Below are 16,147 nucleotides of genomic sequence, written 5' to 3' on the forward strand. Positions count from 1 at the left end.
GCTGATAATAATTTTTTTTTTAATTTTTTTTGTTGATTTCAGAGAGGAAGGGCAAGAGATAGAGATGTAGAAACATTGATGAGAGAAAATCATTGATTGGCTGCCTCCTGCACGCCCACTAGTGGGGAGATAGAGCCTGCAACCTGGGCATATGTCCTTAACTGGAATCGAACCTGGGACCCTCTAGTCTGCTGGCTGATGCTCTATCCACTGAGCCAAACCGGCTAGGTGATTATAAAATTTATATGGAAATGCAAGGGACCTAAAATGGCTAAAGCAGCAATCTTGAAGAAAGGCATAGTTGGGGAATTTAGATAACAAAGAATATTATAAAGCTACTACAATTAAGACAATGTGCCTCTGATATATGTATCCACAAAGAAATCAACAGAAAATGCAGAATTCCAAAACAAAATTCACATATATATATTCCTCTGATTTATAATAAAGGTGCCACTGCAATTCAGTGGAGAAAGGTTTGCTAGGAAATCTCATCCAGTTCCATGGTTTCAAACCTAATCTATGCTTATATTTCTGTTTTAAGCCCTGACCTCTGACCTGAACTTCAGCTATCCAACTATCTATTTGCCATTCTAACTGATGTTTAAAAATATATTAAACATATACTTTTGGGTCATTAAATAATCTAAACATGATCCAAACCCATTTCTTGATTCCCTTCACTTCATTCTTTCCACTCTGTGGATGACACTATCATCCACTTAGTTGCTCAACCTTAAAGCCTAGTAATTACCCTAGAATACTCTCTCTTCCTACATCATTCCATAGGAAAAATCTACCAAATCTGTCTAATGACCTACTCTGAATACATCTATTTCCTTCCAGCTCCATTGCTTCCACTCTAGTCCCAACACTTTCCTCTCTCACCAGACTGCTGCATTAACTTCCTAGTAGGTTTCCTTGCTTCTTATATCCTTATAGTCTATTCGCCACACAGAAACCAAAATGATCTTTTAACAAATCAGATAATGCCACTCATCTGCTGCCAATAACTACTGCTAACCCCTCCTCATACCACTTTTCCCCTTTATACTAAAGTCAGTCTTAATAATTACATAATTCACTGCCACAGTTAGCTCATATATACACTATACAAAATAACTAATTTAATTACTAATATTTATCTTGGGCAATTGGCTCTGCATAAATTTTACTTCATTTAAAATAAAATGGAAATATATTTTTAAATGTAATCTAAAAGCAGACTATTTTACATAAAATGAAATAGAAATAATATATTTTTTCTAATAGGAACATCAGATTTAAAATTAAAAATTAGCCTTAGCTGGTTGGCTCAGTGGTTAGAGTGTTGGTCTATGGACTGAAGGGTCCCAGGTTCGATTCCGGCCAAGAGCACATGCCCAGGTTGCGGGTTCAGTCCCCGTGGGGGGTGTGCAGAAGGCAGCCAATCAATGTTTCTCTCTCATCATTGATGTTTCGATCTCTCTCTCCCTCTACCTTCCTCTCTGCAATCAATAAAAATATATTAAAAAATAATAGTAAAATTAAAAATTACCTCCTAAACTTATCTTTCTTGTCTTTTAAGTCATCAACCTCATTGTGTGTGAACAGATCAGCTATACGTGTGATAAGATTTGCATTAATACAGTTCATGTTGCATGGCGTAGCTACTATGGCATTCATATTTTTGTGGCAATACTCAATACATTGTTCAACCTAAAAAAAATAGAATAAAAAATGAATGTTGAAAATAGCAGCATAAAGGATAATATAATATCAATACTTTTCAAAGGTAAAATTCATTAAAAGCCTTATCCATGTATTGCTACGTACTATCTGGGTTTTGCTTATCTGGGTTATCTACACTGTTCCAAAGTGGTCCAGCAGGTCAAATTTGTACAAATATATATCCATAGCTAGAATAATCATTTTCCACCTTCTTAAGATATTTTAAAAAGTAATGCAATGAGCATTTTCATAGCTGTGGCAGGTATAAATCTTAGTCCACAAAATCATGTATATAGGACATGTGACTTCTTATCACTTAACTTAGATAACAATTTTAAGTTTCCATTTCTCTGAGTAGCAGAAACATAATTTCAGTCAATTCAGGATTTTCTCAGTTGTGTTGTGCTTGCTCTCTTCCTCCTTCTCCAATCTGACGTATATTTACTTTTTTTCATATTAAATCATTTATGAAAATTTACTTTTTGAGGTGGACTTGGGTTCCAGGGAAAACTAGCATTGGCAAATCATGTATTCTTCAAAATACTTTGCTTATGGCAGAAAAATATCCTTTGGGCCTTAGATTTCAGAATTCAAATGTTAAGGATTCTTTTAACTTCTGTTTTTTTCTGTAACCCTTTCCTGAAGCAATTAATACCAACAACTGACTAGGGGAGGACTAAGGAATAAAAAGAACATAGTCAACTAGTAAAATCCCAATCAATCAAATAAACAAACAAATTTCACATCTGTTAGCATAGCAAAGGAGGCAGCTGATCGATGTTTCTCTCTCATTGATGTTTCTAACTCTCTGTGTAATCTTCTTGGGGACTAAAAGCAAATATTTACTTAAAGGAAAACCATAAGAATATATAAAAACATTTGAATGATAAATAAATTCATTAACAAAAAAAAATACAAATATATTTCATGTTAAAACTTGATATGTTTATGTACATATGCTTTTGTTTCATCAACTACTCTTAAACAATAGAATGAATGAGCATCTGATTTACACATACAAAATTATATTATTTAATAGTTGGGTATTGGTTCTTAATTTGATGAACTATAAATGAAAGACACAAATTAACAAAACATGCTTAAAGAAATTACTTAAATAGCGAAACAAATATATTCCAATTAATTTTCATTTAACTTGATTTGAGAGCAAATTCTTTATTAGGGTAAAGTTAATTCTGTTTTGTTTCATCTAATACAACAGAGAGCTCCTCCTTGAGGATAAATTGCTTGCTTTATAGGCATCATATACAAATGATATATAACAGCCTTAACCCCTTTCACAACAGAATAAAATACCTTCAAACATGAGCAGTTTATTCTAATGGAATCACACTCTTGAATTAACAATTCAGAACTTGAAGGAAAAATCAAGTTAAATATTAAGTCAAGCATGGGTGAGCAGAAGACCTTAGATCTTTTATTAATACTTACCAATGAATCCATTTTCAAAAACTCTGAAGAAATAAGAATTGAAATGACATTTCCTGGCTCTTAAAAAAAAACAAAAACAAACATTTAAATTCTCCTTTTTATTTGTACCTCAAATTCCTGAGAAGAGACTCCCTCTCACTTTAAAAGAGGATGATACTCTAATAAGAACAATTTAAGATTATCTTACTATGGCTTACATATGTGAAAGAAAGAAAATGCAATGTTCAAACTTAGGGTATAAAGAAAATGCACAGTAAATTTGCCCTGGAATTAGATGTATTATCAAGTAAAAGGACTCCAGTTAAAGATAGAATATATGCAAATTTCTCCTTAACTAAGCCAGGGAAAAGATAATAAAAATTGAGAATAGCTCTAACCGGTTTGGCTCAATGCATAGAGCATCGGCCTGTGGACTGGGGGGTCCCAGGTTCAATTCCAGTCAAGGGCATGTACCTTGGTTGCAGACACATCTCCAGTGGGGAGTATGCAGGAGGCAGCTGATCGATGCTTCTCTCTCATCGATGTTTCTAACTCTCTATCCCTCTCCCTTCCTCTCTGTAAAAAAAAATCAATAAAATATATTTAAAAAACAAAACAAAAACAGAATATAACTCATCACACAAAAATCAGTGAGAAAAATTTTTAAATGATTGAGAGCCCTTGTTCATAAAAAGCAGTTCTATGTTTTTTAAGAACAAGTACTTAGTGAAAAAGATTCTGAAAGACAATATAAAATTTACTCCTGCAGAAATGCTAAAGTTCCTTCCTAAAGGCAGACTGAGTGGAGTCAGGGAGAGGAGGATGCCATATGATGCTACTGTTTCAGTACCTAAGTCATCTCCTATGAAGTATAGTTAAGAAAAAGAAAAATCTGATTTTTACCATTATAGTACTAAGACAATCCAACTAAAGAACTATACAAACAATGATTACAATAAGTAACCCCTATCTTTTCTTAAATAACAACTCTAGGTGAAAGTTTCTCAGATAGAAATGAAGGGAGGAAGGAGCTTGTGAAAGAGTTCCTCAGGAAATTATAATATGGTCCATTCCAGTTAAGACCCATTGTTTAGAATAGATTATCAGAGATTTAATTAAGCATTTTGGTAGTTTTCCAAATCAGAATAAAGATTGTGTGTGTATAAGTTTACATTTCTAGTCATTTTTTAAGGTCAAAGATTAAAGTGAATAGTTTTGCACTACTTTTACCTTTATTATCCACATAAATATGCTAGATCAAGAAATAGCTTTTTTTTTCTCTACATAATTTGATTTTTACTTCACACATACATATCATCTGCATGGTCCAGTATCTCTGGACTCTGATTGGCTGAAATTTTTTAAAATTAATTCATTTTGCCGAAACCGGTTTGGCTCAGTGGATAGAGCGTCGGCCTGCGGACTGAAGGGTCCCAGGTTCGATTCCGGTCAAGGGCATGTACCTTGGTTGCGGGCAACATCCCCAGCAGGAGATGTGCAGGAGGCAGCTGATCGATGTTTCTCTCTCATCGATGTTTCTAACTCTCTATCTCTCTCCCTTCCTCTATGTTCCTCTCTGAAATAAATATATTTAAAAATGAAATAAAATAAATTAATTCATTTTATTTAACCATAAACCACTAGAAACGATTTCCATTAAAATAGAAATTATAAACTTCTTCAGAAAAGTTTTAAACTGTCAGTATAGACTCATTTACTAATAAGAGGTTAGAAATATTTTGGTGCTGGCCAGTATGTCTCAGTAGTTGAGCATGACCTATGAACTGGGAAGTCACGGTTTAATTCCCAGGACAGGGCACATGCCTGGATTGCTAGCATGATCCCCAGAGGGGTTGTGCTAGAGGCGGTTGAGCAATGATTTTCTCTTATCATTGATGTTTGTCTCTCTCTCCCTTTCCCTTCCTCTCTGAAATAAATAAATATGTATATTTATTAAAAATAAATATTTTGGCCGAAACCGGTTTGGCTCAGTGGATAGAGCGTCGGCCTGCGGGCTGAAGGGTCCCTGGTTCGGTTCCGGTCAAGGGCATGTACCTGGGTTGCGGGCACATCGCCAGTAAGAGATGTGCAGGAGGCAGCTGATCGATGTTTCTCTCTCATTGATGTTTCTGGCTTTCTATCTCTCTCCCTTCCTCTCTGTAAAAAATCAATTAAAAAAAATAAAAAATAAATATTTTGGTACTGCTGTAAATAGCAATTTTAGTGCACAGAAAGACTTTCTTAAACCACTAGTGAGATTTCCTATATAAAACTATGCCCAATGAAAGATTACTTAGTAATTATTCTTCTTATCATCTAGAATAGTGGTTCTCAAACTTTTGCTCTCAAGATCCCTTTGTAATCTGAAAAACAGACTCCTAAAGAGCTTTTGTTTATATGGGTTATATGAGTATTTACCATGTTAAAGATGAAAACAGAAAATGTATTAATTTACTTAAAAATAATAAATTCATTACATATTCACATATTTTTTTGAAAAATAACTAGTATATTTTCCAAAATGAAAAAAAAAACTAGTGAGAATAACATTGACATATTTTGCAATTTCTTCAATGTCTCACTTAATAGAAATCAGCTGGATTCTCATATCTGGTTCTACATTCAATATATGGGTAATCTTTTTTGATGTTATTTCAAAACTTGACAAGTGGTACTTTCTTAAGGTTAGTTGCAATGGAATCTGAAATCGTCAATGAACTTTTCCATTCTATTACCTTAAAATCCACTGATTTATCTTGTGCTTTGAATCTTTAACTCCATGCATAATTTTAAAAAATATATGTTTTATTGATTTTTTTACAGAGAGGAAGGGAGAGGGATATAGAGTTAGAAACATTGATAGGAGAGAAACATCAATCAGCTGCTTCCTGCACACCTCCTACTGGGGATGTGCCCGCAACCAAGGAACATGCCCTTGACCGGAATCAAACCTGGGACCTGGCAACAAATACTAGCAGTTGTTTCTTTTTAATTGACCAGCTCATTTAATTCATTCTCTTTTCTCTTTTTGGTGTTTTTTCGTTGTTGTTGTTAATTTTTACCCGAGGATATTTTTCCATTGATTTTTTAGGGAGAGTGGAAAAGGGAGGGAAAGACAGAGAGAAACATGGATGTGAGAAACACATCAATTGTTTGCCTCATGTACGAGCCCTGACCAGGGCCTGGCCTGGGAAGGAGCCTGCAACCGAGGTACATGCCCTTGGCCGGAATTGAATCCGGGACCCTTTAGTCTGCAGGCCGATGCTCTATCCACTGAGCCAAACCAGCTAGGGCTTAATAAATTTTCAAGACAATATCTGCAAAATGCCTAGGTCTGAGTAACCATAATTTGTCTGTCAGTCATTCTCTCAAGTAAACACAGTTTTCAATTTTTAAAAAAAGCAACGAGGTTAGATTGCAACTCAAACAACTGCACAAGTGCTTTTCCTCAAGACAACCATCATACTTTGGTGTGTGGCAGAATATTAAAAAGATGTATACTCAAGATGTATAGTCTGTATACTCACACAGAATATTAAAAAGATGTATACTCAAGGCTCAAAACTTAATAAAATTAGTAATTTTTACCACTTCATCAAGGACATTCTTAAGTGAACCTGGATTTTTTTTTCCTTTTAACTGTGAGTTCATGGAATACAGAGACCACTAGTACAGTTTGGTGCACTGACCTTGATATAGGCTAAAGCTGCAACAGTTTTACATCTGTACCACCTGGACAAATGTCAACACATAAAGACAAATAACATCTTGGTTTAATTATGCAAATTGTCTTGACCTCCTGGATCCTCTAAAAGAATCCTCTAGGACTCCAGTGGTCCATGTACCATACAATGGGAATTGCTGATGTAGAGACCTGTCCATTCGCCATACATCCTATATAATAAAAGGCTAACATGCAAATCAACCAAACAGCAGAATGACTGGTTGCTATGACGTGTACTGACCACCACGTCCAGACGTTCAATGCCGGAGCTGCCCCCTGGTTGTCAGTGCACTCCCACAGGGGGAGTGCAGCTCAGCCAGAAGCCAGGCTCATGGCTGATGAGCGTAGCGGAAGTGGTGGGAGCCTCTCCCGCCTCCGTGGCAGTGCTAAACCGTCAGTCAGACATCCCCCCCGGGCTCCTGGACTGCAAGAGGGTGCAGGCCAGGCTGAGGGACCCCCCCTGAGTGCACAAATTTCGTGCACTGGGCTTCTAGTTCATTATAATTTACTAAAAAATATGAGGTATGTTTTCTAAAGGGCAATTACTAATTTGTGTATAAACACTAATGTTCAAGCAAATATCCACATTTCATGTTTGGCCTGAAGCAACTACCAGGTGACACACAAACTTAACTACAAAGTAAGTAATAGATTGTCTTTTACCTAAAGTGGGCATCTCACAACCTTTATTCTCCTTAGTGTTCCTTTTAACATATTTTATCAACCAGTTGAAAATTTGAACGTCACAGTGAACTGAAATGTCAACCTCTTCCCAGCGCTGGGCATCCATAGATAAATATTCAGCAAAGTACTTCATTTCTGATATCAAAAGGTCTCGTGGGCAAATAAAATCTTCTTTCAAATTTTTTGCTTCATCACATACATGGATCACCATATTTGGCCTTCATAAAAAATGTTACATAGAAATAAAATTATTAGAATTTCAGAAGAGGAGTCAAGAATATTAACATTTATTGGAAGTATGAGAACAAGATGTTTTTTAAGATTTGACCACAAATCAGTTTTATAGGATTTAAGTGTCTTGCTAATCTTATCCATATCTGAGATTATGAATAATTTTAATTAAACTATTCACTTAATTAGACAAATAAAAATATTTTTTACTATGGGACTCATAATTTACAGGTTTTAAATTCATTATTTTCAAGGTATAAGTAAATTATGAAAATTTAAAAAACAGTACCAATTCATGAAGAAAAATTAAGTAATACATTCTAATTCTTGTGATGAACATAAAACAGTACTTTTACATGGCTATGGGTCTTGGAAGGAGATAAAGCTAAATATTAAAATTTCCTTACTAGTAATAAGTAAAAAAAAAAACGTTAAAACTATTCACTAAAAAATAAAAAAATTAGTAGAGTAACTTAGTTATTTTTAACAGCAAGAAAGTTTGCCAGGCCTGGTTGGGTGGCTCTGTGGTTGAGGTTTAACTCCTGAACAAGGAGGTCATGATTTTATTCCCAGTGAGGGCACAAGCTGGGTTGTGGGCTGGATCCCCAGCAGCGGGTGTGGTGTGTAGGAGGCATCCAATCGATGATTTTCATCATTGATGTTTCTCTCTCTCTCTCTCTGAAATCAATAAAAATATATTTAAAAGCAATAACAATAAAAACTTTTTTTTTAAAAAAAGAAAGTTTGTCAGGCATTCAAAAAACGTTTTTTTAAAAAAAGAAAGTTTGTCAGGCATTCAATAAATATAAATTAGTAAATATAGTTAAAATAATTCTTAAAACTACAATGTGCTATTTACATATTTTTTAATAATTTGAGAATAAGTTTAGATGATACATCAGAATGATTGCTTCAAAAATTATGTACTCCTTGAATTTAGTATCCCTTGATAAGTATATTACCTCAAAAAGAAACATTAGTGTGATCCACAATTGCCTTCATGTCATTACAAAAGGAAGAGATTAAATAAGAAGAGATACACTGTCCTACAAGATGAACTGGATGTGTGTTTAGTGGAACTTTATTTCTAAATATAAAAAATTACCACTATGCTCTACATCTCAAACAAATATAAAATGTTACTGAATGTCAACTGTAATTGAAAAATAAAAATAAGTAAGCAAATAACTGCATTTGAAAAAAAATTGGGCTACCAGAAAAAGGGTTATTAATCAACACTCTTGTCCAAGTCAAAAGAATTTAAATAACTCTCTGAAAATTGTTCTTCCAAATAAATTATGGTCAAAATATAAACAGGTAATGGCTGGTATAATGAAGCATAAAGTTTCTGTGGCTTTTTGGACCACTATCTGAAATACTAGATAATCCCATGTAAAAAAATTATCTGATAAAATTTTTGTGATTCAAACTTAGCAGTTAAAAAAATCTACCTAGCCCTGGCTGGTTTGGGTCAGTGGATAGAGCGTCGGCCTGCAGACTGAAGGGTCCCAGGTTCGATTCCAGTCAAGGGCATGTACCTTGGTTGTGGGCACATCCCCAGTAGGGGGTGTGCAGGAGGCAGCTGATTGATGTTTCTAGCTCTCTATCCCTCTCTCTTCCTCTCTGTAAAAAATCAATAAAATATATATTTTTTAAAAATCTACGTAAAAATGATATGTAAATAAACTAAAAATCACTTTTAAAGGGTGATTTTATTTTATTGTGGTAAAATATACATAACATAAAATTTGCCTTTTTAAGAGTACAGTTCAGTGGCATTAAGCACATTCACATTGTTTCAATTATCACTACCATCCATCTCCAAGACGTTTTCAAAAGGGTAAATGTTATAGTATGTGATTTATATAGTAATAAAACTGTTATAAAAAGAACTATCTAAACTGAAAATACACAAAAGAACTTTTAGAGATAATGAAAATATTCTATATCTTCATTTGGGTCATGTTACATGGTGAGCCCATTTGTTTAAAATATGTGCAGTTGACTGTATGGAAAGTATACAAAACAATACAAAAGTATCAAGACTTGCAATACAGCCCTGGCTGGTGTGGTTCAGTTGGTTGGAGCATTGCATACACCAAAAGGTGGTAGGTTTGATTCCAGGTGAGGGCACATACCCAGGTTGCAGGTTTGATCCCCGGTCCGCTTGGGCAACCAATCAATGTTTCTCTTCTACATTGATCTCTCTCTCTCTCTCTCTCTCCCTTCCTCTCTCTACAATCAATAAAAGAAAAAAATAGGGAGATTTAAAAATAACTTGTAATATATTGAAAGATATATTCTAATTTTTAAATGTTTCTATAATGAATAATTATATTCAAACTAGAGGCCCAACGCACGAAATTCGTGCAAGGGTCTTGGCCCCCTCCACTGCCTCGGCCACCTCTGCCTCAGCTCGGCCCCTGCTGCCTCAGTTTTGTCCAGAAGGTCATCTGGGAGGACATCCGGAAGGACGTCCAGTCTAATTAGCATATTATGCTTTTATTATTATAGATACATCATTCTAAAATACATAACCAGTTTCTTTAATAAAACTGGAGAACTAATAATTGACTTTTCCTTTAGATTTAAAATTTACTTTTCAAAGTTTTAGGTTAATAGATGTTATTTCTAATATTTACAAAATGAAAATAAAATTTTAAAATGAAAAACTAGTCCAATTTATAAACAACACAAATAAGCATATGTTTAGCTATCAAGCAATTATATATAGTTCAACATATGAACTAATTTCAACTGTTTCAGCAATTGTGGTATTCCTAAATTATGGTACCTGATGTATATAATCACCAATCATGTATTTTATAATTTAAAGTAGATACTCATATTAAACTTATCTAGCAAAGAACCAGCCTCCTACCCTTCAGATTCTTCGGTCTTTGCTCCACCATTACGAGTAGTACAATTTTCACTTTCTGAAGAACAATTCCTTGTGGAAGCTTAAATACAGAAACAAACACATACAAAAACAAAGGGGGGGAGTTAGCATTTCTAGCTCAGAATGAATTTTTACTTATTGAATGGTTATAGTGTAAATGCATGGCTTCCAACGCTAGTTAAAGGTGGCACTTCCCTTAGTATTCCAAATGTTTATGCAAGAAACAGTCCAAAAAAGGGATAACAAATTGCTAATGTTACAATGAAGATTTAAAAAATACTGATATGGCGTGTACAAATAGGGTCAAATGCTCAAAAGCCAACAATATAAATTTCCCTTCCTGAAGTAAATTTTCACATCAATACTCTGACAGCTGTTGCTGAGATTAAAATAATTCACTACACTCTGAGGATTTCTAAAACCAGTTATTATTTCCAAAGCAATTGCGGAAAAACATCTCTTCTATCCTGCCACTGTGTCATTTGAAACTATCATTGACTGCAATAAAGGATAGATAGCTGTAAAAAAGATAACACAAGAGACAAGCAAAATTCTCTGAGGGAAGGGAAAAAACCTTAAGTCAAATACCTTTAATATTTATGACATAACTTGGAATAGTAAATTTTGGTATAGTAAATAAAATTTTTTGTTAATAATATTTGACCTGTATATTAACATTTAAAATTTTTTCAAATATAGAAAAGAAAAATTTCTAAAATTTAGGAAGACACAAAAATGCATAGATTTTTCTATTAATGTTTATATTAGCCTTTACATAAATAAAGAAAAGATGATTGGAATACATAATAATTTGCAGAATTATCCTAAGGACAAACACTGCATTTTGTTTTAAAACCTTACCTGTTTTGGAAACTGCATCCTGATCAACAGAAGCCTCCTGAAATTCTCCGTGTGTGTCAAGAAGTGAGGATTTGATATACGTGGCTAAAGTTTCAACAGGACTCTCTCCAGCCATTAGGGGACTATACCGGTTGTCAACAGGTGAGCTTCCACTGCTCTTTAGTTCCTCAAACCTTTTTGCACACTGTAATAATATCAAAGGAAGAAAATGCAGGTCTGGGAGTTTTTGTTTGTTTTTAATTATGCTTTTATTTATTTTTAGAGAGGAAGGGAGAGGGATAGAGAGATGGAAACATTAATGAGAGAGAAACATTGATCGGCTGCCTCCTACACACCCCTACGGGGGATAGAGCCCACAACCCTGGGCCTGTGTCCTGACCTGGAATCGAACCAGTGACCTCTTGGTTCATGGATCAATGCTCAACCATTGAGCCACACTGACTGGGCTGGGAGTTTTAAAATTAAAAAATAAGAAAATATATTCTTGTCTGTTATTTGAAGATACTTTTCTATAATTATTTCTTTTAGTTGTTCCTTGAAATTGATCACTTTTTCTAATTTTTTTTCAGAAGATATCTGTGGGACTGTTATTTACCTCTTTGGGCGTTAATCCAGGAACAAGCCTTGCCACAGTTTCCCAGTTAATCGTCTGATGGATTCCAATTAATGGATAAAGAAGCATGTCCAACACCATTTGGCTGTTATTGTTCAGGAAATTGTTGTTTTCTGAATATCCACGACTCATCTTTTGGAACTAGAGACAGATAAAAGCAGATTTATTTGCATCTGATATACAAATGTTTTCAGAACATTTTAAATCAGTTATAATTAATTCCTAAAAATTATCTGCTACTATATAAAGTAAAGCTGACATAAAATAAACACAAAGTATATAGCTCAAACTCTTCAAATATAATTGTATTTTGACATTATGACTTGGTAGATGGATGGATAGAAGGACGGACAGATAGATAAATGATTAAAAGTGTAATGTGAAAATATTAATCATCAACTATAATTAGTGTTATTTTTATATGTTCGAAACAACTTTTTTGGGGAAAGTTCTTCTCTTCTTCCTTGTCTTCAGAAGCAATGGAACAATTGGCCTGATAAGTTTTAATCCTTAAATACACACCCTGACACTCATATATAAAAAGCCAAGACACCTCCACACACAGGCACTTACTGAGCAGAATGGAGGCTTCCCTTGCTTCTTCACCTGACTCTCCACAAGTCACATCCCCTATTTCAATCTAGGAGCCCTTGAATAACATGTGCAGTGGCCAAGGGTGTCCAAAATCTTCAGGCAATAGGATCACCAAGAAAAAGGCTCCAGATGGCTTTCCGAAAGCATGTAGTGCAATAAACATTCATTCAGTGGGTCCCAACTATGTGCCAAGCACCAGGGATGCAAAAATAAATATGGCATGGTCCCGGTCCTCAAGGAGTTTATGGTTTAGCGTGAAGTATTATCAGACAAACGGATCTTTTTAATATAATTTTCTGAGAGCCAAAGCAGAGGGGAGCCAGAGGGGCAGATGAGGGATATATAACAGCTATTATTTACTGAGTACTTCCTAGGATGGTAGAACTGTTATTTCAATAAAATTTCACCACACCCCTATAAGAAAGGTGCTCTCCCCACTTTTACAAGACGAAGAAATAGGTTCAGAGAAGTACAAGGCCACAGAAGTAATAAGAGGCAGGGCAAGGTAAAACTGACGCTCACACTCATGTTGTTTCCATTATATACAAGAGGTATATTACAGGGAGACAGCAGGCTGGGAATAATGACTTAGGGTAGAGAAAGACAGTCTAATTTTGAAGTCAGTTATAATTCAAAGAAATAATTCTGAAAGCTTCTGCTTCTGAGGTAAGGGAGGGGGAAGGCTGTGGTATCAGAACAAAAATGAAGCCACAACATTTAAACTTAGAGAAGTTTAAGTATTTCTGGCAATTATACTTCAATAGAGCCAAGATTTAACAAATAATTTTAAAAAACTTTTTTTTTGGTATCAATGTATGTGAGAAGTCTCTTATCTTATTCAAACATGTGCTGAGCCCTTGTTATGGGCCAGGCATTCTATCTGAAGTTAGAACATAAACTTACATATGAAAATAAGACAAAGGTTTATGGCTAGTCATATCTATGATTCAATTGATGATGAATTCTGGGTTGGGAATGTAATCACCAAAGAGAAGCTGTTACTATGGAAAACTACATCTATTGTAGGGCATGAAGTATGAAAACAAGAATCCACTGACAGACTGGTACAGTGCCAAAAGCAGTGCACCCAAGTTTAAAAGATGATAATTCCTCTGACTGACATCATAGAGAGAATCAAAGGGATTACTTTGTGAGAGCACTTTGAAAACAATGAAAGCGCCTCACGAATGAGAGTTATCTACCTCCTAGCATTGTGCTGAGGATTATGTGAGATGTTTTAATGTTCAGATGGGGAGGTGGAATGTAGAAGCTCTCAGTAAGGGTTAACTATGATTAGGGCCATGTAACTGTTTCCATAAAACACTGATATGAGACATCAGGTGGCAGACATAAAGTTATTCTACATGTATCTGCCTGAGCATTAAAAAGAAACACTTAAGGTATTACATGGTTCAGATTACTTATCTCTGTGCCTCAATTTCCTCATCTGTGAAACAAAAAAATAGTGGCTAGCCCACATACTTTTGAGGACATATGGACAGAGCAACCTGGTACACAGTAAGGATTATGTAATGTTTGTAGTAGTAACATTATCATTCCAGAGATCCTCAGATTAAACAAATTCATAAAGATAAATGTGGCAGATAAGAGACAGTAACTTTTCAATGAAGTATCCTTTTGACAAAATGAGTAAAAAGTCAGATCTAGATTCTTATCCAGTTTTTACCACTTTCAATAGTCTCAGCTATAAGAAAATAATACCTACCTTTGGTGTTACTGTGAGGATTAAATAGTAATAGATAAAGCATCCAGCACACTATGTGGCATACAAAACGTGCTCAGTAGATAACTTGTCACCACTATTATTATTTTTCTTCCTCCTATTTTGGCCATTATTGGCATTAAAAATTTCTAACAATTATTTTAATAACTGTAAATCACTGCCTTGAGCCCAAATAAAAATAGATTTTCCAGAACTTCATTGTCCTCCATCTGTGTGCCTGGCACATCATCACTTTTTCACACCACACAATTTGAGATGTATGTTAGGGCATGGGGTTGTTTTGTATAATTTGTTTGAGTCTCAGTCTAAAACAGAGTTCAGGCCAAAACCGGTTTGGCTCAGTGGATAGAGGTCTCAGTCTAAAACAGAGTTCAGGGAAGGAACAGGGGTACTTTTTTTCCCCCACTTCAAAAACATTTATTTAAAATTCCTACAGGTTCGATTCCGGTCAAGGGCATGTATCTGGGTTGCGGGCACATCCCCAGTGGGGAGTGTGCAGGAGGCAGCTGATCGATGTTTCTCTCTCATCGATGTTTCTAACTCTCTATCTCTCTCCCTTCCTCTCTGTAAAAAATCAATAAAATATATTTAAAAAAAAATAAAACAGAGTTCAAGGCAAGGAACAGGGGTACTTTTTTCCCCCCACTTCAAAAACATTTATTTAAAATTCCTAAAATACTTATTGTGTCCTACAATGTGTAGGCACCTACGAGCTAATCAAAAATACAGTCCGGACTAAATACTTAAAAATGTGTATGTATATTTCAAATATGGTACTCACAATATACATGTTTAAGAATAATTTAGCCCTAACTGGTGTGGCTCAGTGGATAGAGCGTCAACCTGCGGACTGAAAGGTCCCAGGTTCGATTCTGGTCAAGGGCACGTACCTTGGTTGCGGGCACATCCCCATTAGGAAGTGCGCAGGAGGCAGCTGATCAATGTTTCTCTCTATTCCTCTCCCTCTCCCTCTTTCTCTCTGTAAAACAATCAATAAAATATATTTTTAAAAAAATAAACTTATTTGTTAAAAAAAGAATAATTTAAGTCATTTAGAGATGAAAAAAAAACTTTTTTAACCTGAAGCTGATACAATTTTTCAAAGTGGGTAGTCTTAATCTTTTTTTTACTCCCTCTTTCTCTGTAAAACAATCAATAAAATATATTTTTAAAAAAATAAACTTATTTGTTAAAAAAAGAATAATTTAAGTCATTTAGAGATGAAAAAAAAACTTTTTTAACCTGAAGCTGATACAATTTTTCAAAGTGTGGAGTCTTAATCTTTTTTTTATGATTTTTGTAGTCTCTTCCCGCCCCCTCCACATCCCTCCCCACCCCGAGAACAGTCAGTCCACTCCCTTTATATGCCCCTGATTCTTTTATAATCATCAGTTTATTCTGTTCATCAGATTTTTTATTCACACGATTTTTGGATTCACTTGTTGATAGATGTGTATTTGTTGTTCATAATTTGTATCTTTACCTTTTTCTTCCTCGTCCTCTTCTTAAAGGATACCTTTCAGCATTTCATATAATCCTGGTTTGGTGGTGATGAACTCCTTTAGCTTTTCCTTATCTGTGAAGCTCTTTATCTGACCTTCACTTCTGAATGATAGCTTTGCTGGATAAAGTAATCTTGGTTGTAGGTTCTTGGCA

At 34.8% G+C, this 16,147-nt stretch overlaps 1 protein-coding gene across 1 annotated transcript in view; it reads right to left on the bottom strand.

Moving 5' to 3' along the window:
- Positions 1-16,147, bottom strand: part of KIAA1841 (KIAA1841 ortholog) — a 43,575-nt gene that overhangs the window by 25,065 nt on the left and 2,363 nt on the right. The window contains exons 2-7 of the mRNA XM_006778569.2: positions 12,136-12,294; positions 11,541-11,724; positions 10,662-10,740; positions 7,529-7,767; positions 3,163-3,221; positions 1,538-1,698 (exon numbers count right to left, since the gene is read on the bottom strand). Of these exons, the coding sequence (XP_006778632.2) occupies positions 1,538-1,698; positions 3,163-3,221; positions 7,529-7,767; positions 10,662-10,740; positions 11,541-11,724; positions 12,136-12,294 (881 nt within the window). The remainder of the gene's footprint in view (positions 1-1,537; positions 1,699-3,162; positions 3,222-7,528; positions 7,768-10,661; positions 10,741-11,540; positions 11,725-12,135; positions 12,295-16,147) is intronic.

The sequence above is a fragment of the Myotis davidii genome, unplaced genomic scaffold, assembly GCF_000327345.1.
Source record: "Myotis davidii unplaced genomic scaffold, ASM32734v1 scaffold6, whole genome shotgun sequence".
NCBI classification, from domain to species: Eukaryota; Metazoa; Chordata; class Mammalia; order Chiroptera; family Vespertilionidae; genus Myotis; species Myotis davidii.